Source organism: Fusarium tjaetaba (assembly GCF_013396195.1).
Source record: "Fusarium tjaetaba strain NRRL 66243 chromosome Unknown NRRL66243_c0000342, whole genome shotgun sequence".
NCBI lineage: Eukaryota > Fungi > Ascomycota > Sordariomycetes > Hypocreales > Nectriaceae > Fusarium > Fusarium tjaetaba.
In genome coordinates, this window is record NW_023501538.1 from 7,155 (window position 1) to 27,846 (window position 20,692).

Below are 20,692 nucleotides of genomic sequence, written 5' to 3' on the forward strand. Positions count from 1 at the left end.
AGGAGCCCCCGGAGGGATATACATACCATTATATACCAACCGAATCAGTGAACATTGCAATCTTCAAACATATGACACAATATCGTCCCTTGAACGGCAATCTGTGATCGTCAACTACTGGACATGCTTCTTGACCTCCCGATCAACCCCAAGCCACAGCATATCTGGCCGACTGTAGTGCCCACAAACATCCACAAAACTCTTGCACCGTAGAATCTCATCCAAATCAAGTGTGGCATACAGAATCCCCTCGTCACATTGAGGCAGATCCTCAGTCAAAATCCTCCCATCAGGTCCAAAGATTGCAGAGCTACCTCCTCCCGGGGTGCTCATGACAGCTCCCCCTCCCGTGTTCATGAGACTGATCCCTTGTTCGCTAATGACGGATGTCGCGTGAAGGACAAAGGCTTGTGACTCGATGGCGTATGTTTGGGATAATGCGCGAGCGCCTGTTCGTTAGTCACTGTGTGAACAGATGTGAATGCGACTTACCTTCTCTCGACATGGACCACAATTCCTTCTCGTCCTTGTAGGGATGCAATGGCGGCCATGCAGCGACATGGATCTGCTCACGGTGGCTGTAGAGGTAGTACTTGAGTAGGGGCTGAATGTGTTCCCAGCAAGAGAGTGCTCCTACACGACCGACTTTTGTGTCTACAACACTCGTGAGGGCGTCACCAGAGGCATCGCCAAAGATTGTTCTCTCCATGTGTGTAGCTTTGATCTTGCGTCGAACGGCGAGTAGTTTGCCGTCGGAGTCGATTATAGCCTGTGAGATGTATAGAGTATTGTGGAAGTTTTCCGAGAACCCAAGGACGACGGTTATATTGTTGTCGGCCGCACATTGCTGGATCCTTGCCATTTCTGGGCCATCGGCGCGCATGCAGTTTTTGATGTACCGGCTCGTGAGATGTGTATCAACTGGTCGAGCCCTTTGACGTTAGCTTAATGAACGTCCATGGGTGTCCATGCTTACCAGATCCAAGCAGGATATCCTGTGACCCAGCACTCGGGGAATGCCAGGAGCTCAGCACCTCCTTTTGCGGCCTCGATGATCAAAGCACAGGTCTTGTCGACTGAACCCTGCAAGTCAAGCCATTTGGGTTCAGCTTGTGTGACGGCGACTCTAACTTGATGTCGAGTGTCCTCAGAGGCGATGAACAGGTTTGTCATTGTTGGAGAGTCTTGTGTAGATGAGTCGATCATGTCGAATGATGAGTCTGAATTGAAGCTGACCATTGAAGCGACGAGTCGTGAATTGGGGCTGGCCTTAGCCATATAAGACAGGTACAAGACCTGAAAAAATACCTTCTTTCCAATCTCCTCCGTATCATCAGCGGAACCCTGACATCCGCCGCTAAAACTCCCTTATCGTCTCCCCGCAAAGTTCATCTCCACCTCCCCGCGATCCAAGTGTTATCAGCGGCGGCTCTGTCGCATCCGCCGCTAACGAGTGGGGCTGCCATGATAACCAGGTACTGTCAAGGCTTCCGAGTATTCGGGAGTCTTCCGTGACTGTAGCTAGACATATTGACATAAATATGGCCATAGTGACCATGTCCTGCAGATCACCATACTCACCACAATGGCTTTCGGCGTCCTTGAAAGTAATGCTTCTGAGCAGCCTGCTGGGACTGTCTTCCTTGAAGACTCCCAAGATGGCATGCACACCATCTTGGTGCCTTCACCCTCCAATTCTCCCCATGACCCTCTCAACATGTCACGAATCCGAAAGGAGCTGTACTTCTTGACCCTCCTCTTTGGTGCCTGCGTGACCGGCGCGCTTGGTCCAGTTCTCGTCCCAGCTTTCGGCATTGTGTCGCAGACCTTCCAAACACCTCTCTCCAAAGTGGCCCTCCTCAACGGGTCGCTCATCCTCGGTCTGGGCGTGAGCTCTTATTTTTCGGCAATCATTTCAGATCTCTGGGGTCGCAGGATCATTTTCGTCCTCACTTCAATCTTAATGGTGGTCTCCAACATTTGGGCGGCTGTTTCGCAAGGATACGAGTCACTTCTGGCAGCTCGTGTATTCCAGGGACTCGCCATGGGACCATTCTTTTCCCTCGCTGGCACGTCTTGCGTGAACGACGTCTTCTTCCTTCACCAGAGAGGTCGAAGGGTTGGTCTGTGGAACTTTGCCGTCATTGTGTCGGTCAACATCGCCCCGGTCATCAGCGGGTATCTCATTGTCGACATGGGCTGGCGATGGGCCTTTTGGTTCCTTGCCGTCGCTTTCGCCGTGGGATTGCTCATGGTGGTCTTTTTCCTCCCCGAGACCAAATGGGACAGGGACGAGGTAACACCGAGTGTTGTTGGAAACGAAAAGACCGAAAAGCTTGCCCTGGATGTCGTCGCCCCGGTCGAGGCACCAGTCGTCGCCCCATGGAAGAAGATCTGCGGAGTCCAGCATCTCCAATTCGCCAGCGCAAAAGAACTACTGCCCAGTCTCGTCAGCCCTATCCTCATGCTTCGACACCCTGTTGTCGTATGGGGATGCATCATGTGGTCAATCACCTTTACCTGGGTCATTGTTCTTGGCACTGTAGCTGACCAAATCTTCGGCGCTCCACCATACAACCTCGACGCAACGCAGGTCGGTCTCGTCATTGGCATTGCTCCTCTCATTGGGTCTGCGCTAGGCACATTGCTCTCTGGTTGGATGTCTGATCTCGCCGCTCACTACCTGTCCGCCTTCAACGGAGGTCTGTACGAGCCTGAATTCCGACTCGTCGTCATCGTGCCTTCTGCAATCACCATGGCTGTTGGAGCTTTTGGCCTCGGCGATGCAATTGAACATTCCAAATCCACAATGGTCTGTTGCGTCTTTCTCGCTCTCATCAACTTTGGTGTAGGCGCAGGCTGCACGGGTATCGTCACGTATACCAATGATGTCTGTATGGATCGTGCAGGAAGCGCTTTTGGACTTGCAATGGTATGTCTTCATCTACTTCAAGGCTTCAAGGTCAGCGCTAACTTTCCCAGCTTATCAAGAGTTCCTTTGCATTCGGCCTCACCTTTATGCTCAACGATTATTATGCCACCAAAGGGCCGATGGTCTTTTTCAGTACCTGGGGGGGTTTGACATTGGGTATCTGTCTGACCACCGTCCCGTTGTATGTGTTTGGAAAGCGGATTCGAAGCTGGATGGGCCAGTGGTGACCCGAGGGGGCAGAAAGCTTGTGACATCTTCTTTGGGCAATGAGAAGAACTGGATATCTCACAGTACTTTAGACCAGACTTGGGGTTCCCTCCGGGGGCTCCTAGCGGAGGGCTCTTCCTCGCTGCGCTCGCTTGAAGTGGACCGTAGGTAGTTATCTTGAATGAATATGTTTGCTCTAGTCCCTTCGTGAAACATGAAGATCTTGAGGTAGAATTGGGATATCTCACTTCTCATCTTCTCAGGAGCAGAGCTTTGGCGCTGAATCGTCCGAACTAACTTGGTCTGTTTATCTCAGCCTCTCCATCGATCAACACGAGCGGAGCGAGAACAGGTCCTCCGCCAGGAGCCCCCGGAGGGATATCCATCATGGTGCGGTAGACAACAGTGCGGAATGAATTGGTCCGGGATGCATCTTGAGCGAATATACTAATCTAGTCGCTTTCGTGAAATACCCATTCCCCCGTAGGTGTCGAGAGGTCAATGGTATCCAAATTGAGAGGCTCTTCGAGATTGGCAAACAACATACCCCAATCCAGACCACTGTCGTCGGTCTGGGGAGTCTCCTGTGTCGGTGGGACGAGAGGAACACTGTGCCTCATGGGCAACGCGGAAACAACTTTCCATCTGTTGGCCAGCTCTCTGAGAAGCAACAGACCTCGTCTCGCCCGTGCCCACCTCCTCATCTTGTCCAATGCGTCGACGCAGACTCGGAAACGGTGTACTGATTGGCTGCGAATGGTCGTGTTGGAGGATGTCGCGTTCAGAAGCAGGCTCACAGCAGCTGTAAGGACACAGTGTATCGCAAAGAACGGGGCGTTCTCGATCTTGGCTTCTTTGTCGTATTGGCGGATCAATCTGACGAGGGCGTGAGCGGAGGTCATGTTTGTTCGGATGGATAATTGGTGGGCGGGACTGTCTTTTGGTTCTCTGAGATATGGCCGATGGATGAGCAGTAATGACATGTTGTAGACCATGTGAAGGAGGATGACTTTGGGGTTCATGTTGTTCTTTCGAAGTTCAAGATCGCGGCCCATCTGGCGGAAGAAGTTCATATGGTGATCTCTGGCTTCTGAGAGAAGTTGATGTCGCTCGAAATGTTCAAGCTCTCCAAACTCGAAGGAGTATCTGCAGAGTTAGCTGGGAACTCAGTCTCTCCAGGGCCCTCACATTTTATCCATGTATCTGTCGTGAATGAACCACATCTGGCAGTGAGCATCAAAGACAGTGTCCTCTGTCGTGGGGTTGCTGCATGCTTTGAGGTATGGTGTCGCTCGGACTCTCCGCCAGGGAATCATGCAATTGCGTCCAAGCATCGAGGTGGAGATTCTGCGATGTAAGTATTCGTTCTTTACTTGCTTCCGAGACTTACCTGTCCATCAAAAAGACCGACCAAAACGTCTGGACACGTACGCTCTTGTCAATGTCCGAAGGCGTCCCGACCGGTATCTGCATGACATTCTCGAAAGAGCTCACGTGCAGCCCGAGGTGAACGATAAGACTCGCCGCCATAGCTGGGTTGTTAGCTTGGTCAGGCTTGCATCAGACGGATACATACAGTTATACAGCCATGCATTGTTCTCGTTCTCCAGTGCCAACTCGCGCCAAGTCAATATCGCTAGAGCCTGTATTGTCACGACGTTGGGGATTGTACGGCAGCACCTCATCACGATAGCCTCAGCTCGGTCTGCATATGTCTGTCCCTGTGAATCGGCGAAAAGACTCGCGGCTGCTAGGATTGAGGTCTGCAACAGCTCACCATCAAGACTCTCTGGCGCTTTGAGGGTGTCAATCACTTGAGGAGACACAAAATGGTGGACGGAATTGATGTGCTGTCGGAACAGGTCGAGTAGCACCTGAACACTCTCTTCTGCTTCAGCAGTGGCGGACTGAGTCTCGATGCCGTGGCCACTGACAGGGAAACAGAAGCTGCCGGATGGACCAACAAAGGATGTCTCTCCACTGCCGTGAAGGTTCATCCGCCACATCATTGAGCTCACATCATTGATGGCAGAGCTTTGGCTGTCATCTGGGACCGTCGAAGTACCAAGGTCATCATCGAGGGTGCTTGGCGCGAAATTCGGAAGATTGGCATAGCCGCATGCAGCCTCAAGCTTCCGTATGTAGTCTTTAAGGGCAAGGACTTGATCCTCAAGGTTGGATACAAGCTCGGAGTCTTTCTGCTTCCTTGTCAAGTTAGCAGCGAACAAGACGTATCACTGACATACCTCTTGGGTCTTTCGAGCACGTAGACGCATTCAATGTTGTTTTTTAAACATGACGAGCACGGGGAACTTCCATCGCACTGTGATTGTTAGCGCTATCAGCAACAGACTCTTTGACGACTGACCTTGCGTTTCCTTCTCCGACACGTCTCACAGGCTTTGGCGACTCTGGGCCTGGAATCCACTGGGTCGGGATCCTGGGGATATGTCGGTCGCGTCACAAAGGCGCCATTAATCTCCCCATCTGCCGTGCAAGGAAATCCCAGGGTTGGGTCCATGAGAATTGTTGGTGACGGATGAAGGTGCGATATGGAGGGGTCAATTGCCATTTAACTGATGACTCAGCCGGGTACTTTCCGAAGCGCTACGACAACAGAAGGCAGGAGAGATAACGATCATGAGGAAGGTGAGAGACGGCGATCATGAGCGGGCTTCAATGGGATGACTGTCGCATATTCGAGGCTATCCGAGATAATGACAGTTGTCGTCTATTGTGTCTTGTCTAAAAGTACTTCTGAGTTTGGGCAAAATGCATGCCTGCAGCAAAGTGAAACAGTTTGGCCGCAACGACTGTACGTTCCCTCTTGGAGTACTCAACCAAACGCTCATACAACTCAGACAAAGGAATAATCTCCCGCTGGATGTGCTCCCCATCATCAAGTCGTTGCTCTGGCTCTTCATCATTCTCGCCCAATTGAACCTCCACCATTGCTAGCTGCATGTTGGCGTTTGTCATTCCGGGATCAGCAGCCTGTGCGGGACTGACACTCAAAACCTTGCAGTCATATCCAGTCTCCTCCTTGAATTCTCGAACAGCCGCTTCTTCGGCGGTCTCTTCAGCGTCGACGAGTCCAGCGGGCCACTCGATTGTGTAGGCATCAAGAGGGGGTCGGTACTGAATGACGAGTAGAGTGGAAGCCGGCTTTGATGGGTGAAGAAGAATATTCCCCATGGCGACAGCATCGACACCGGATTTTCCTCTTGTTTTTCGTGTTGCGACCTCCCATGTTCGTGCCTTTCCGACTTGGTCGACGTACTCAATCTTTTTGAGGGTTATCCACTTTGCCTCATCGAGCGGGAGGTCAGAAAGTTTGGTGATGACGGGCTCTTGTGTTTTCTGAGACATGGTGAATGGTCGGGTAAGGGAGAGGTGAATGCGTGGTTTGAAGCACCGGCGGAGAGAGTGACGAAGCATGTGGTTNNGGGGCTCCTAGCGGAGGGCTCTCTCTGGCTTCGCTCGTATCTCTTCACTGATGCTTTGATTCGTGGGTGATTCTTTTATTGCTCGAGAGTCTCGGAGTACCCTGATGTGCCTGTAACATACTCTTCGGTCTTCTTTTGCGGTTCGCGTTGTGACCGAGAGTAGTAACACACACGAGCGCAGCAAGGAAAAGCCTTCCGCTAGGAGCCCCCGGAGGGATCTGCTGTGTTGGGGCAGCACGAATCTCATCAAAGCCAGCATCTACATGAGTGAGGTGAGCGAGGAATGAGTTGACAGTGTGATACTGTGCATATACTGTGTGTCGTCACTTCAAGCTCAGCCATCACGACATTCTGTTGGTGTTTCGGTTACTGATTTGCTTGAGTCTTGGTGATTCACTTATTGAGTCTGTCTCAAACTGCTCTCATATTTGTATATGTAGCATAATGTCTTGTGAAATTCTTTCACGTCGCGCTGTAACTTTAAGCTGGTTTAGGGTATTTTCATTGATTTTTGTCACAGCCGCTACAAACACAAACCAGGTCGACGAATTTGTTTACATCCAAGAACCGCTGCTTATATCACTAATTGATATCTATAAAGAACAGAGTTGAGCTAGATCTCATTTATTCAACTATTTGCGCAGACTGTAAAATGTCTGTGATCATGTCACATCTTGCCAGCCCAAGTCTCGACTGCACAAAAAATGAGTCTACGTACCCAAAGAGACCCACATCACTCGATTAACATCTTGACCAGGGACTGGCAGCAATGTCAACCCAACGGCACGAGACACCTTACGAAGTCGGTGGATCATTACGCAGACAGTCCAGTCTTCCCGTGAATCTCGATTAGACGCAGTGACGAATCGGCTCAACAGCAGGCGCGGTCAGAGGATCGGATCAAGTCGTCCGCAATTGAAGATTGATGGTCCTCAGGGAAGGAGAGATATCCTCGATAAACTGCCCGTCTTTCCTGATCTTCGGCGGTGATTCACAAAATCTGCAGGAGTGATTACCCAAGAGAGGTAAAAGTGAATCATGGCAGTCCATTGCGGCCTGAGGAAGCAGTGTGACAGACCCAGGTATAAAAGGGAATCCCCGCCCGGCCTCTCTCCATTTCTCATTCTTCACTCTTCATCATTTATTCTTCTCTCCATTCCTCACTCTCTTCAGTCATCACTCTTCACTCTCACCGATCTTCGCACTGAACCATCCTACTCCAGAACAAATGGAATGCCAAACAACCTTTACGGACAAGACCATTGACAAGATTTATCTTGACACAACACCTGTCAAACAACACAAAAATCCCCCACGAACCATGGTTCGCCGGCAACCCCCCGTCCACCACACCTCTATCCGGGCGGACCATGGTTCGAAATCCAAACCTAATCGAGTACACGTCGGCATTAAGACCCTCGACAAGAAGCCCTCTCAACGAGGCACGCAACACAACAGAGATATTCGAGGCGAACCATGGTTCGTAAACGTCATACCCCGGAACCCATCAGCTCTCCACGAGATATCCGGGGCGAGCCATGGTTCGCCACCTATTTCCCGGAAACCCAACCTTATTGAGTATATGTCTGGGAACTCAGACACACAAGTAAGTTTGATTTCCGACACGCGGTGAACATGGTCTGACAAAATCACAGCCGGTCAATAATGCCAACTTTCAACGGCATTGTGTCTGAGTTCCCAGACATAAGAAGTAAGTTGACCCCCAGGAATTGATAGGGTCAGACTAACAGATTCTAGTTGAATTCAACACCCGAGCAATGTCAACCTTTAACGGAATATGTCTGGGAACTCAGACACACAAGTAAGTTTAATTCCTGACAAGTGGTGAACATGGCCTGACAAAATCATAGCCGGTCAATAATGCCAACTTTTGACGGCATTGTGTCTGAGTTCCCAGACATTAGAAGTGAGTTGACCCCCAGGAATTGATAGATGCAGGCTAACAAGATTCCAGTTGATTTCACGAACCCCGAGGATCGCTCTCCCAGCCCAGTCCAGCAGAATGAAAACGACCCAAGCAGAGTTGGCCTCGCAGTATTTAATAAATACTTCAGTATCTTTAAACTCGACACTCAATCCGCCAAAGCACAAGCTCGCTGGACAAACCCTCAACCCAACAACGAAGATCACCAAGAAGGTCCCCCACGAAAGAAAGCCAGAACCAGCACTAACCACCTGAGCAATGTCAACTTTCAACAGATTATGTCTGGGAACTCAGACACACAAAGTGAGTTTAACTTCCGACAAATGATGAGGGTCTAACAAAATCACAGCCGGTCTCCAATGCCAACTCTCGACGGCATTGTGTCTGAGTTCCCAGACATCAGAAGTGAGTTAACCGCCGAGCAGTGGTGAAGTTGGTCTAACAAAATCCAGTTGACTTCTTCCGGCATCCGGCGCAATGCCGGTGCACAACCGCCACTTGCTTGTTTTCTAAGTCATGTTCACAGCGACACTTGGCTGGGATTGAAAGCCTGCGATCTCCATTGTACGACCTAAAAGTCATATTCACAGCGGCCACTTGGCTGGGATCGAGAGCCTGCGTCTCCATTGTACGACTTCTGGGCATACCCCGATGTCTTGACAGGAAATATAAAAAACTTCTTTCATAGACGATGCCTGACGTATTGATATGCTTTGTTTACGGATCTGGTCAGTTGTCGGGTAGATTAGCACTTACTAGTTGACTATTTCACTGTCATCGGTGTTGGGTGTCAAGACATTGCAGTTGTTGTATTGAGTATTGGAGATAAAAACATTCTGTACAGCTGGGTAGATGCCTACTTGTTGTTTCTTAACAGATATAATACAGGCCTTCTTTATATCGCAAACAGACTTCAGATTCTAGTACGTAACAGCAGGACAAGCAGAAGGATAAAAACTCCCTAACTTAGGAGATAACCTCAGTTCTGTACAGAGTCTGTTGACTCTAATGTAAATGACCCGAGACAGTACTGACCTTATGTCATGTAATAACCGGGTTATGTCTACAGATAATGGTATTATGACTACAGGTATTTAAGGCATTATATCATGTAATAACCGGGTTATGACTACACATAATAGTGTTATGACTATGCATAATGATATTATAACTATATATAATTAAGGACTTATGTCATGTAATAAGTGAGTTATGACTATGACTATGACTATAGATAATATATTTAGTACTGTATAGAGTTAGTTCTTGAATTATCTATTGGGATAGCTGTAGGTAAATTTGTTCTTAATTCTACTACTTGGCGATAAGATTGTCTGTCCGACTTGGCGAAATGCACACCCATCAGTGACCGCACCCACGCCTTCTGAACCTCGACTGATTTTGCCCCACACAACAAAAGCAACAGCAGCAGCGAAAACACACGAGAGCTACTGTGAGTTTATAAATAATGAAACATCACAACACTGAATCACTGACAAAATAAGTAAGACCGCAACTATCAAAATGTCATCATCACGCAAGCGACCGGCCGAAACTGCCCCGATCCCGCACCGGCGACGAAGAAACGCGGTCGCCCCGCGAAAAACAGCATCGAAGAGAGCGCGACAGCGCGTGAGTTTGCCGAAAAGATCTCGGAGAATACGAGAGCCTTCCGAAGGGAGAATGTCGACAGCTACGTCGGTGAGCTCATTCGACCGCCTAGAGATGGATGGTCACAAGCCCACGAAGATGCCATGACCAGGATGTGGGAAGAGACGGATCACAAAGAAGCCGTAGGCGGCATGCTGAAGAACGGTAAAACAACACAAGCCCATCTGTTGAGCTTGTTCAAAGTCTGCCTTCGGGTTTACAAGATGTCTCCGATCCGATTCATGTCATTCTCCCTTGGGGTAGAGTATCTTGGTGATAGGGGGAGTTCAGCAGTATTCTCCAGAGCATACTCGGATGAACTCGCTCGCCTCATAGTTCATCCTGCCTTCAATGGCAAGAAGGATAATGTGGCAGTAGCCATGCAATACGCTGTAATATGCCGTATTGATGACCGCCGCTTGTGGCCCGAGACAACCTCAAGACCCGCTTGCCCGGCCCTGATCAAGATGGTTGAGGTGATGAATGAGTCGGAGACCGGTGAGTCTGAGGACTCCATCCATCGAACTCACTTGGAGTGTCGGCGAGAGTGCGCAAGGGAAGGGAAGACCCCTTCAAAGATCTCTGATCTCTTGTTTGCAATTGGCGAGACAGTAAAGAAGCCAACTGTGAAGGGCATCGAGGTCTCGGAGGAAGCAAAGAGCTATAGAGGCCTCCCAGTCCGACCCGTGTCTCTATATGACCTCAGGCACATCAAGAAAACCCTTGATGAGACTACGTGGCCTGTTGAGGCGTGGAATTGCACCACTACAGAAGCGCTCTTTAGGTACCAGTCTGTCATAGCCCAGGCGGAGGCTCCTAATGCAGAGGAACTCCCAATATACTTCGAGCGCGCCCACAAGAGGAAGCTGAGGGACTGGATGCTGAAAAGCAATTATGACCCTCAGGTCGAAGAGGAGTCTGAAGGTGCGGGGATCGACCAAGGTGAAAGTGATAATGGAAGCCCACAGGTCGAAGAAGACTTCCAATTTGGGGGTTTCGACCAAGGCGGAGATGATACTGGGAGCCCGATCACCGTCAATGCTCCAAGCAACCCCGAACCCTCCAACCCCGAGCCTCGTCACATGGCTCAACGCCCTCCTCCGTTGGAGACATTGGCTAATGTTGCTGCGCAACGGCCAGGGCTAGTCCCCGATGAGTACAATCCCTACTTGAGTGTAGGCCAGGGAGTCGGGTCCCCTTCAAAGTCGGAATTGCTTGCCCAAGTCAACAACCAAGGCAAGAAAATTGCCGACCAAGAGAAGAGGCTCGCCAAGTACAAGGGAGAAGTCGACGACCTTCGCAAGAGGGTCGCCGCCCTCGAGACTGGACAAGGGAAGCGAAATGACAACACAGCCTCTCGCTACCACACTGGACATAAGTCACCAAAGTCGTCATCGACAGCCGTTCGGTTCGAGGCTCGTCTGTTACCCCAGGCGCCCTTGTCTGTCAGTCCAGACCGTGGCCAATCGGAGGATCGTGAATCTCTACTCGAGCCGCGTAGTGACTCGCCAGCAGGCTCACACCGCGGTATGGCTGACGATTTCGACGAGACAGGCTCATACCACGGTATGGATAACAATGATGATGAGCCAATCTCCCCAAGCCGCTCGGTCAGGGAGAGGAGCATTGATCACGAAGGCTCCAAGCACTCCTTTCGTCAAGGAAGTGTCCCTCCACAACTGCCCAGCGACAGGCCACCGGTGCTTGACGACTTCCGACAGTCTCAACACTTCGCAGATGGGGTCAAGAATGGATCAATTATGGATACTGGCATACCTCGCTCGCAGGTTCAGCGCCAACGACTGCTTCTTGTGCTTCTTGCCAACACACCATTTACTGGTGTCGGTTGTCTTAAGGCTCGCTCAAGCCACATTGCAAGACGAACTCATCCATTGTATAGAATGGCATATGTGGACAAGGTGAAGGACCTGTGAGACTGGATAAATGTATGCACACGTTCTCTTGTACGATAATAATAAACATGTAACTGTGGTATGCTGGCATAGTTGTAATGTCTCTGTAAAACAATTTATCTCATCGATTAAGACCGTCAATGTGAATTGACTGACGCTCCGTTTATTCAGTTACATAGCATAGAGCTAACACTCTTCTCGTTCAAGGCTATGGCAAAGACATACATATAAAGACTCAGGACTATATATAAAAGCCTTGCTTTAACACAGCTTTGTCTAGGCAGACTATACAAAATATAACAGACAGTCTCAATGTCATTCAGGAGCAGTTTCAACATTCATCAAAGTGCAGGTCAATTAGGTCTAGTCAGTGGTACATAATACCTATATGTCTAGATATATTAATAATATGACTAGATCTAATATTAATACCTCTAGACATATTAATAGTATGTCTAGACATATAGGTATTATGTACTACTAAAAACAAGTTCTCCTTACTTGCATTACAGAAGAATATGGGTATTCATATGCTTTTTGTTACTACCTGTAATTTCTAGTTATAGAAAAGTCTGTTGATGTGGTGGATTGACTAGATGAGGACATGAGATGTTATATTTCTGAGCTGTGGAGCACTTGGAAGACTGTGGGAAGCTTTAAGATCTGCTTTTAAACAGCTCCCGAGGCATTCGAATTATTGCACGAGGGTGTCTGTAGCCAGACTTATAATGCAGTTTGTCTATGCCTTTGCCTGACCAAGATGAAAGCGCAGATGCCGCTTCACAGTGAGCTGTTACCAGCGATAGATCAAAATGTCACAGGCGGGATCGGCAGAGTTAACATTCTTCACGAGCTGAAGAGACTCGAGGTAGGAAGGACATATTGGTTCCTGAGCTTTGTCGAGACTTCTGGTCCAGAGGATAAATGATCACGGACAACTTGGTACAGACTACAGGAGACAACTTCATACAGAGTCTTGACTACGTATATCACAAAAGAATGAGAATGGACGTTTGAGTGGGGGATGCAAAGCTTGATGTCAAAACTTAATGAGTTGGTTCCAAAAATCTACCCGAATACCCTGTTGCCCTCCTCCAGAGTTTGACTTCAGTGACGTATTAAGTGAGGTGTTCTTGCGGCAGACGTGAGGCGAATACTTGGCCACCAAGACAGATTGTATGTACCGATTTGAAAGTCGTATTTTTGTGCCGCCTTGGGTACGTTGCCATCTATCGGGCACGTAGGTCTCGGTCTCGGTGTCGTGTAGCAGGGCTGGGAACGAGTGCCTGGACTTGGGATGTTAGTTCACAATTGTAACAAGACTTGAGAGGCAACTTACAAAAAGGCAAAGCGATATGTCGCAAGGGGTACGACATTACGAGAATTGCTGCAAAAGAAATAGGAAATACCGACACTGTCGGAATTGAGCTTTTGATGGACCGATGGAGATGTGACATGGCCCGTGGAAAGCGAAAAGATCTCATGTCCCTACTGAGTGTTGTTCCAGGAATTGAATCATGGGACAACGGGAAAGAACCACGTATACGGGTTCATCGGTAGGGATTTGGTAGAGAGCTCGTACGCAGATCATCATGTATTGATGATGACCCCTCTATATCCTGCGAAGGATACCTCGGCCAGCTTCTGAATCCTGCATATCCCCGGATTGAGCCCATGAGGCAGGCTGGGTTTGCTTCGGTGTAAGGGGACCAAAGCGACCTTCCGCGGCGTGTGGGAGATCACGGGGATCATCCTGGTGAATATGATCACCAGATGACGAGGGGCCCGGCGCACGAGAGGTCTGTGGCTGGTTACCGTAATGTAACCGGACCTGGTGCAGCGAATCCGTGTCGGGATCCTCGCGCAGAATCGATGTGTCGAAGCGAGACTCATCGAACTCCTTCTGGAGTGCCCGGATCGTGTCTCCACCATTCTCGCGGCAGAGGTCCAAGCAGAATTGGCCAGTCCAAGGGAACCCCTACATTGGCTCGTTGGCGTCAACATCCCCGGAGGAGATGGCCTGCTCAAGCAGATCATACCACGTGGGGAAGTCCTTGCTGACCGCAAGGCGAGGCATATTGGCCCGTTCAAAGACCAGGAGCTCCACCTGTTCTTTAAGAGACATGCTCTTAAACCGGCGGCATTGGTCCACCATATAGTTCTCGTTGCATAAAATGCAACCATAGATATCGGGCTCGTTTTCTGCGTCCAGACAGTGGCGCAGTGTGTGTGTCTTGAGCCTGCAGTTGACACACTCACTGCCAGGTTGCCACGAGATATCAGCTTTCTGCTCGCCAAGAGTAGCCCTTGCTCAGTTTGGTTCGGCCATCGGAGGAGGTGACCCTCACGAGCACCTCTTCATTTTCCATGAACCTCTTAGCGTCGTGCCTCCTGGGCTCCACGCGGTAGGACAGACATGCGCCTTGGTTGACATTCAGAACATGGTCGCCAACTGCTTTCAACTCATCCGTATCATAGGTGACTCCCTCCATGATACCAGTGCGATTTGGCGGAAAGCGGTAAGAGCGCCTCTGCTCACCACTGAGAGGCTGCTCACCACTGAGAGGCTGCTCACCACTGAGAGGCTGCTCACCACTGAGAGGCTGCTCACCACTGAGAGGCTGCTCACCACTGAGAGGCTGCTCACCACTGAGAGGCTGCTCACCACTGAGAGGCTTGTTGGCAGCACCCATACCGCCAGGCCCGTGATGAGTATTTGCGGAGTCGCGTCTCTCAGCATTAGGAGCAAGATTCGTGAAGGCTTGCCCCACCCTAGATGACTGCTGGGGCTTGGTGATGCCGGTAGGTCTTCTGCCCTGGCGATAATAGGTGTTGCGGTTGCTTGCAACAGAGGGTATTCGGTGGCTACGTCGTTGGCTATTTGCACGACGTTCCAAGGCCTCCACAGCTTCGCGCTGAACTTGTCGTTGCCGTTCCAACGCTTCATCAACTTCACGCTGAACCTCTCGCTGCCATTTCATGGCTTCGTCAACTCCACGCTGAGCTTGACGCTGCCGTTCCAAGGCTTGATCAACTGCCCGCTGGGCGGCAGCCACATCCTCATCCTGTGAACCACCCGCTTGAGCCCGAGAGGTGCGGCTGCGGCTTCGATCTCGGTCATCGCGGTGACTGCGATTATCCTGACGGTGAGGAGGAGCCATCTTGAATCGCCACAAAAAGGGGGTTTGGAAGAAGGCTGTTTAAAAAGGAATTGTTTTTGGGGGCGCGATGTTGTCTTGCGGAGATTGACTTGCGAGACTCGGGGGAAAATGAGATCGAAGATTGAATTTTTCTGGCGGCGATCTTGGATAATCTGGTATTGTGGAAAGCGTTTATCGCAGTTATCAGTGTTTGCCAGCTAGCATGGGGTGGCCCCTAAATGAGAGTGAAGGGAATTTTACTACCTAGCTACGCTTACTACTTTCTCCCACCACTAAAATTCTCTTTCTCCCCCAAAATCCTCAACTTCCTCATCCCACAACAACGAATCGCTTAGCATTCGTGTCGTTTAGGGTGAACAAACGCGTTGGACCCGCTTCATCGGCAGCATTCAAGCCAAGAGGTGGACGACAAAGCTCATTCGAAGGTCATGTAGTCAACATTCAGGCAAATCCGCATGCTAGCTCTCTACGCGCACAATCGCTGATATCGGCTTCAGACAACATTTTATGCCTGACGAGCGGCCCTCCAATCGCGGCGCGGTCAAACGGGTACAATCACACTACAAACCACGTGCAGTCCAAAACATTCTCTGCTTGGCTACCGAAAACAACAGAAAGGCAAGCGATTTGGCGAAATTTGTGCAGAGAACTGAAGTTTGATTCACAGGCACACACTCAAACAATCCAAGGGACGCCTAACACTCTGATACAGTCGAACATCACCCCTCACGAAGCCCAAACCCTGGTCTCCTTCGGATACCGAACCTCCCCCGACAGGCTTATCGACATATTGCTCCTGACATTAGTGCTTCATGGTGCTAGATCCCGATCCCTGGTCTTTCTCGCCCAGCCGATCCCACCAGTTCGTCGGCAGAGTAGATGAGAGCATCCTCTATTGTGGCGTCTGCTCCACGAAGTGCCAGGACCAAGCTCGTTGTCGCGGTTGCTCGATCAAGGAAAGGCAATAAAACTTGGGGCGTTTATCTTAAAGAGGAAAAGATTTAGGTAGATTCAGTGAACTTTTAGGCCAGTCTACCATGGCAACCTGAACTACCGTTAGACTTCTTATTTCTCCTGTGGTCAACTTAGCTTGGCGCGTCACCATCCCTTTGAGTTAACGGGCCATTTGTTAGTGGCTGTGGATCACAGACAAGGGCTGGGCGTGGAATTGCCTATTCCAAATTGCATGGATTGTGTTATTGGTCACATTGATTTGAGTTGGAGTTGCGTTTTGTCTCAAACGTGATAACGGCTTGCCCCCATAAGTTACAGTTTGTGGCAATGATTGTACGTTTCATACCACATCTAGGCCGATTCCGGTAAGTGATGCCCAATTGAGATTGTCAATATCATTTGTTGAGTACGTTTCATGGGTTTATTGATGCTTTGTGTGGCCTGCTTGCAGGGAGCTCGCTTACCAGTGCATTATAACCTCACATTTTCAAAGATTGATTAAACATTCCAGCTATCGACGGCGCAATCCATTTGGCCTTTGGGTAATGAGTCACATTCATCATCGCAAGCATATGAAGATGCATGGAAACAAGGGCCTGTGATGGAAAGAAAGATCACATGATTCTGCCTATAAGTAGTCCCAGTCCCCTCCCTTGTCCTTCACTCATTCATCTCAACATGCGATCATGGTGATGAGCTCAGATCTTATCTTGATCTGAATATGTATATCTTTTTTGTTTCTTGACAGTTGGACGCCAGCTACTCGGTGCCCATCCAGTTGGAACTCCAAGGCTGGTAACATGTAGTGAGCACTTGGATGGAGACTTGTCTCATCTCTTGTCATCAGATCCAAGCTGATGATCAGAGAGAAAGTGTCCCAAGACACGCACCGGCATTCGAGTGAGTGTTAAGCATGCCTAGCTTGATACACCTAGCTGACGCCTTGGAATACAGGACACAGACCTCCTCTGTCTTTCGACCTCCTCTGTCTTTCGACCTCATCAACAACTTGCAACTGCTCACACAAGGTTCGTCACACAACTCCCTTATACTCGTGACATTATCGAGTAACCTGATTTTCTTTGCTAACTCGGTTCACCAGATCTCCACTTTGAGCGGCCCCTCCACGCAACGCTCGGGCCACCAAAGTAACGTCCTCTCCCATCCTCATTTTCTCCTCAAACAAACATCTTTATATAAGTAAGTCCGCCAAATTCATTGACGACTGAAAACTGACCACATCAGAAGATCCCTTTTGTCTCTTGTTGCGACACTCGGGAAGGCAATATACGAAGCCTCCTGACAAGAGTACTACGGCCGCGGCTGATGCCTGTTGGGAACGCCCGCGGTTTGCGACAGACCAAGCATGGGGAGCCAGTCGAGGACATCCAGGCGGGGTTTGATACCACGCAGGATCCGAAGATCGGTAACAACCTAGCCGCTTGGATGAACCTCTGTAAGTTAGAAACCCTTGGAATGTATGTATATACTGACTCCAAAAGTTCATCGTCCCCGAGACCAGGCTCCTCCTTGACCTTTTGAGGGCACTACACCAAGCTCGACGACATGAGCGTGGATGTACCGCGAGCTACATTGACGAATGAACCGAAACAAGACGTTCAGAATCGCAGAGCTCTTGCTCCTCATCGTCGAGGAGCTCGGGGAACATGTCTCTCAAGGTGAGGTCTAAACATGTTGTGAAGAGCGCACTCTGACTCAACCTATCAAAGTCAACACCAATAAAAGCCTGCTACACCCCTGGTGCTTGAGATGATTCGGCGACAACCAACACTCAAGCTTTATTATATGTACTTCTTCTGTCACAGCGCATCCACTTTCCAGCAAGTCTCCCGCCCTGCCTTCAACCATGCTATCCGTCAATCGCTCCCACGAACACCCAGATCCATCCAGGAGCCAGAAGACATCCTGTCCGTCCGGCTCCAGCTGGGCCTTGGAAGTCAGGGCCTGAAGAAAAGGACACAAGCGGCGACATGTCAGAAGTCTACAGACAACAACGAGTCGCAACTTGGCCATCACCACACTTCACCAAGAAGACCAGCAGCGTAGTGTTTTCCTCTTACAGGGCAGCACAATCTCTTCTCCACATTTGCAGCTCCCAGTCAATCAATCTTTAGAGCATTTGGGCATTGAAGGTGACTCGCCAACCTACCAGAAATGGCGCCTAGACCATGGTGTCCCTATCTCAGACATAGGCGATCCTGCCAAAAGAACCGACGGTGCTGTCCTTGGCCCAAGGTGGCCAGTGAGGCATTTGAAGTTGTTTCATCTATATGTATATGGTGAGGCGAGGAGAGGCGTACATGGAGGATTGGATGAGTCTCCAGCTCCTTTGCTAAGTCGCTAGCGGCCTTCATCCCGGTTACTCATGCGATGCAGAGCCTCAACTAGTCGATCAAGCCCCCAAGACTTTGATGGCGTTTTCCGAGAACAATATTGGTAACGGTAGCGAGCAACATGCCTCCGGCACTTCTGACGTGCTTCGTCTATCGAAGGAGGCCTTCGTTCGCAAGGCTGCAATCGAGGCTGGCAAGTACTGGGATGAGATGCATGCTCGCGACACAACTGCTTTTGGATGACAACTGCTTCTATTAGCAGCGAGGTTGGTTCTAACATCTCACCTTCCCAAGTCTTAGCGCATCTCTGACATTTAGCTGACAGGCTCATCCCGCCAAAAAGAACGAATCTCCTTTATGTGTGAGGCCGAGACGATTGACATGGTCGAGACATCGGGTGTAGCACCAACAGCAGAATGTCACATGAAAAGGGTTCAAAGAGTCTTGATTTCTATGATATGATGGGGAAGCGGAGCTCGTTACGTATATATAGAGGATTACATCCCTGTCCAGGGAGTTCGCCCGATGAGCACTACCCTTTCTTTAACAGCCCACACCAAGCTAGTGGACACGTCAGCTCGTGTGAGGACCCCGAATACCTCGCCGCTCACTTTCCAAATAAGCAGGAAGTGCCTTCCATCATACGGCCAGCAGATGAAGACGATTGCGATGAGGTCAACACTCCCGGAACGTTGAAAACGGTTCGCGATCCAAGGAAGTCGCTTCCCCAGAACGCCTTCTGAGAGATGAAACTTTATACCTCAAGTCCACCAATCACGAATGGGCACATATCTCAAATAGGAAATATGAACATACGCCAAGCGCCGACACGAGGTGCTAGCGCCATGATCAAACTCGCTGGGTTCGTACGCTGCCCTTGCTTGTCACTAATTGGCTCGACAGCACTGACACGAAGTTGGTGTTATACTTTGGTCTCTATTATCATATAACATTCTGTCCGAAGGTCTCAATACCCGCCACTAATCATAGATGTCTGGCTCAAGTAACATTACAGGCGACAGGATAACGCCTTTGTCGTTGAAAGACCCACTCCACATCTCACTTCAAACGCGGCTCCTCCTCAGCTTAACCCCACCGTTCGACCATATCAATGATCTCAGCTTCACTTGACTTGCTCCCATCTGTATATGTTGATAATCAGGTACAGCCCACAAAAAACAATTATCCGCTCGAGAACCATGTTTCAGGATTATCCACATCTTTAACGGCTCAACACACCTCCAGCTTTACTACGGCTTCATGAGTGTGTTGGCATAGTACATGAGGGACTTGATACTTGCCTCGCAGCAACAATGAGTAGAAAGAAAAGGGAGGGAAGGGCAATGGGTTCAACATGAGGTCTGTGAGTGTGATGGAGATTGACCTGTGGCGAGGGCCAGTGAGACTCGACGCAGCCCGTACCCTTAGCTACCGGGGCCTGTCCATTCACAGGACCATAGGGCAAAAGATTACAGACTCTCAGGATTCTAGTTGGCAGGTAGTTCTATATTAATATCCGCTGTTGGATAATGAGACTCTATAGACTGTAGTCATGACATTACGTCTCCCCCTGATGTAACCCCAATTTTGCTAATCGATGTGAACATCGGCACTTTCAGCAAGTCCCTGACTGCAGCGTTGGTGCATTGAACCTTTGAGCTTTTCGCCGGCTTGAATGCTGTTGGTCAACTCGCTCATACGGGAGGACAGATTGACTCTGTGAATAAGGATGCGTAAAAAGATGCTCACAAGTTTAGGCCAATTCCGTGATTCTGTGGTTGCATGTCAGAGCGCTGAACTCGGCGGCCGTCTTCAAAGTAAGATGAAGAGCCAATGAGGGTGATTTCCCACCCCCCCTCAGCAATGATGAAGAAAAGAGAGCCAATAAGCGTGATTTGCCGCCCCCCCTCAGGAATGGCATACCCCGCCGCACCCGCACTTTTAGGCCTCTTATCCACTAACTCCCCTATAACCCAGGAATTTGACTTCCCCTCTCATCGACCACGCTTAAGAGCTCTGACTCTGGGAAATCCTGGCCGGCGCCAGCACGGACCGAATTAATGTCGGGAGGGCCGGACCGCAGGTCGCTAAGCATGAAGCAGACCTACCACGCGACAAAGGATGCGGCAA

General features: G+C 49.9%; 6 protein-coding genes across 6 annotated transcripts; 3 read left to right on the top strand and 3 right to left on the bottom strand.

Annotated features, from left to right (window-relative positions):
* Positions 1-114: 114 nt before the first annotated feature.
* FTJAE_12517 (aliphatic nitrilase) lies at positions 115-1,239 on the bottom strand (the record flags this gene model as incomplete). Its single annotated transcript, XM_037345571.1, has 4 exons — positions 115-449; positions 493-769; positions 821-932; positions 977-1,239. The coding sequence occupies 4 exons, from the start codon at positions 1,237-1,239 to the stop codon at positions 115-117; spliced, it is 987 nt and encodes a 328-aa protein (XP_037200437.1).
* Positions 1,240-1,585: 346 nt separating this feature from the next.
* FTJAE_12518 (major facilitator superfamily transporter) lies at positions 1,586-3,159 on the top strand (the record flags this gene model as incomplete). Its single annotated transcript, XM_037345572.1, has 2 exons — positions 1,586-2,932; positions 2,983-3,159. 2 exons carry the CDS (start codon positions 1,586-1,588, stop codon positions 3,157-3,159), a joined length of 1,524 nt encoding a protein of 507 aa, XP_037200438.1.
* Positions 3,160-3,591: 432 nt separating this feature from the next.
* On the bottom strand, positions 3,592-6,508 carry FTJAE_12519 (Nudix hydrolase; the record flags this gene model as incomplete). Its single annotated transcript, XM_037345573.1, has 7 exons — positions 3,592-4,285; positions 4,328-4,486; positions 4,530-4,671; positions 4,716-5,344; positions 5,386-5,394; positions 5,508-5,579; positions 5,895-6,508. 7 exons carry the CDS (start codon positions 6,506-6,508, stop codon positions 3,592-3,594), a joined length of 2,319 nt encoding a protein of 772 aa, XP_037200439.1.
* Positions 6,509-7,906: 1,398 nt separating this feature from the next.
* Positions 7,907-12,114, top strand: FTJAE_12520 (uncharacterized protein; the record flags this gene model as incomplete). Its single annotated transcript, XM_037345575.1, has 7 exons — positions 7,907-8,064; positions 8,241-8,296; positions 8,344-8,407; positions 8,457-8,512; positions 8,561-8,833; positions 9,897-9,983; positions 10,040-12,114. The coding sequence occupies 7 exons, from the start codon at positions 7,907-7,909 to the stop codon at positions 12,112-12,114; spliced, it is 2,769 nt and encodes a 922-aa protein (XP_037200440.1).
* A 1,591-nt stretch (positions 12,115-13,705) lies between these two features.
* On the bottom strand, positions 13,706-15,254 carry FTJAE_12521 (uncharacterized protein; the record flags this gene model as incomplete). The annotated part of the gene is made up of 4 exons (XM_037345576.1): positions 13,706-14,071; positions 14,156-14,295; positions 14,353-14,380; positions 14,442-15,254. 4 exons carry the CDS (start codon positions 15,252-15,254, stop codon positions 13,706-13,708), a joined length of 1,347 nt encoding a protein of 448 aa, XP_037200441.1.
* Positions 15,255-18,199: 2,945 nt separating this feature from the next.
* On the top strand, positions 18,200-18,805 carry FTJAE_12522 (uncharacterized protein; the record flags this gene model as incomplete). The annotated part of the gene is made up of 3 exons (XM_037345577.1): positions 18,200-18,271; positions 18,322-18,445; positions 18,606-18,805. The coding sequence occupies 3 exons, from the start codon at positions 18,200-18,202 to the stop codon at positions 18,803-18,805; spliced, it is 396 nt and encodes a 131-aa protein (XP_037200442.1).
* Positions 18,806-20,692: the final 1,887 nt, after the last annotated feature.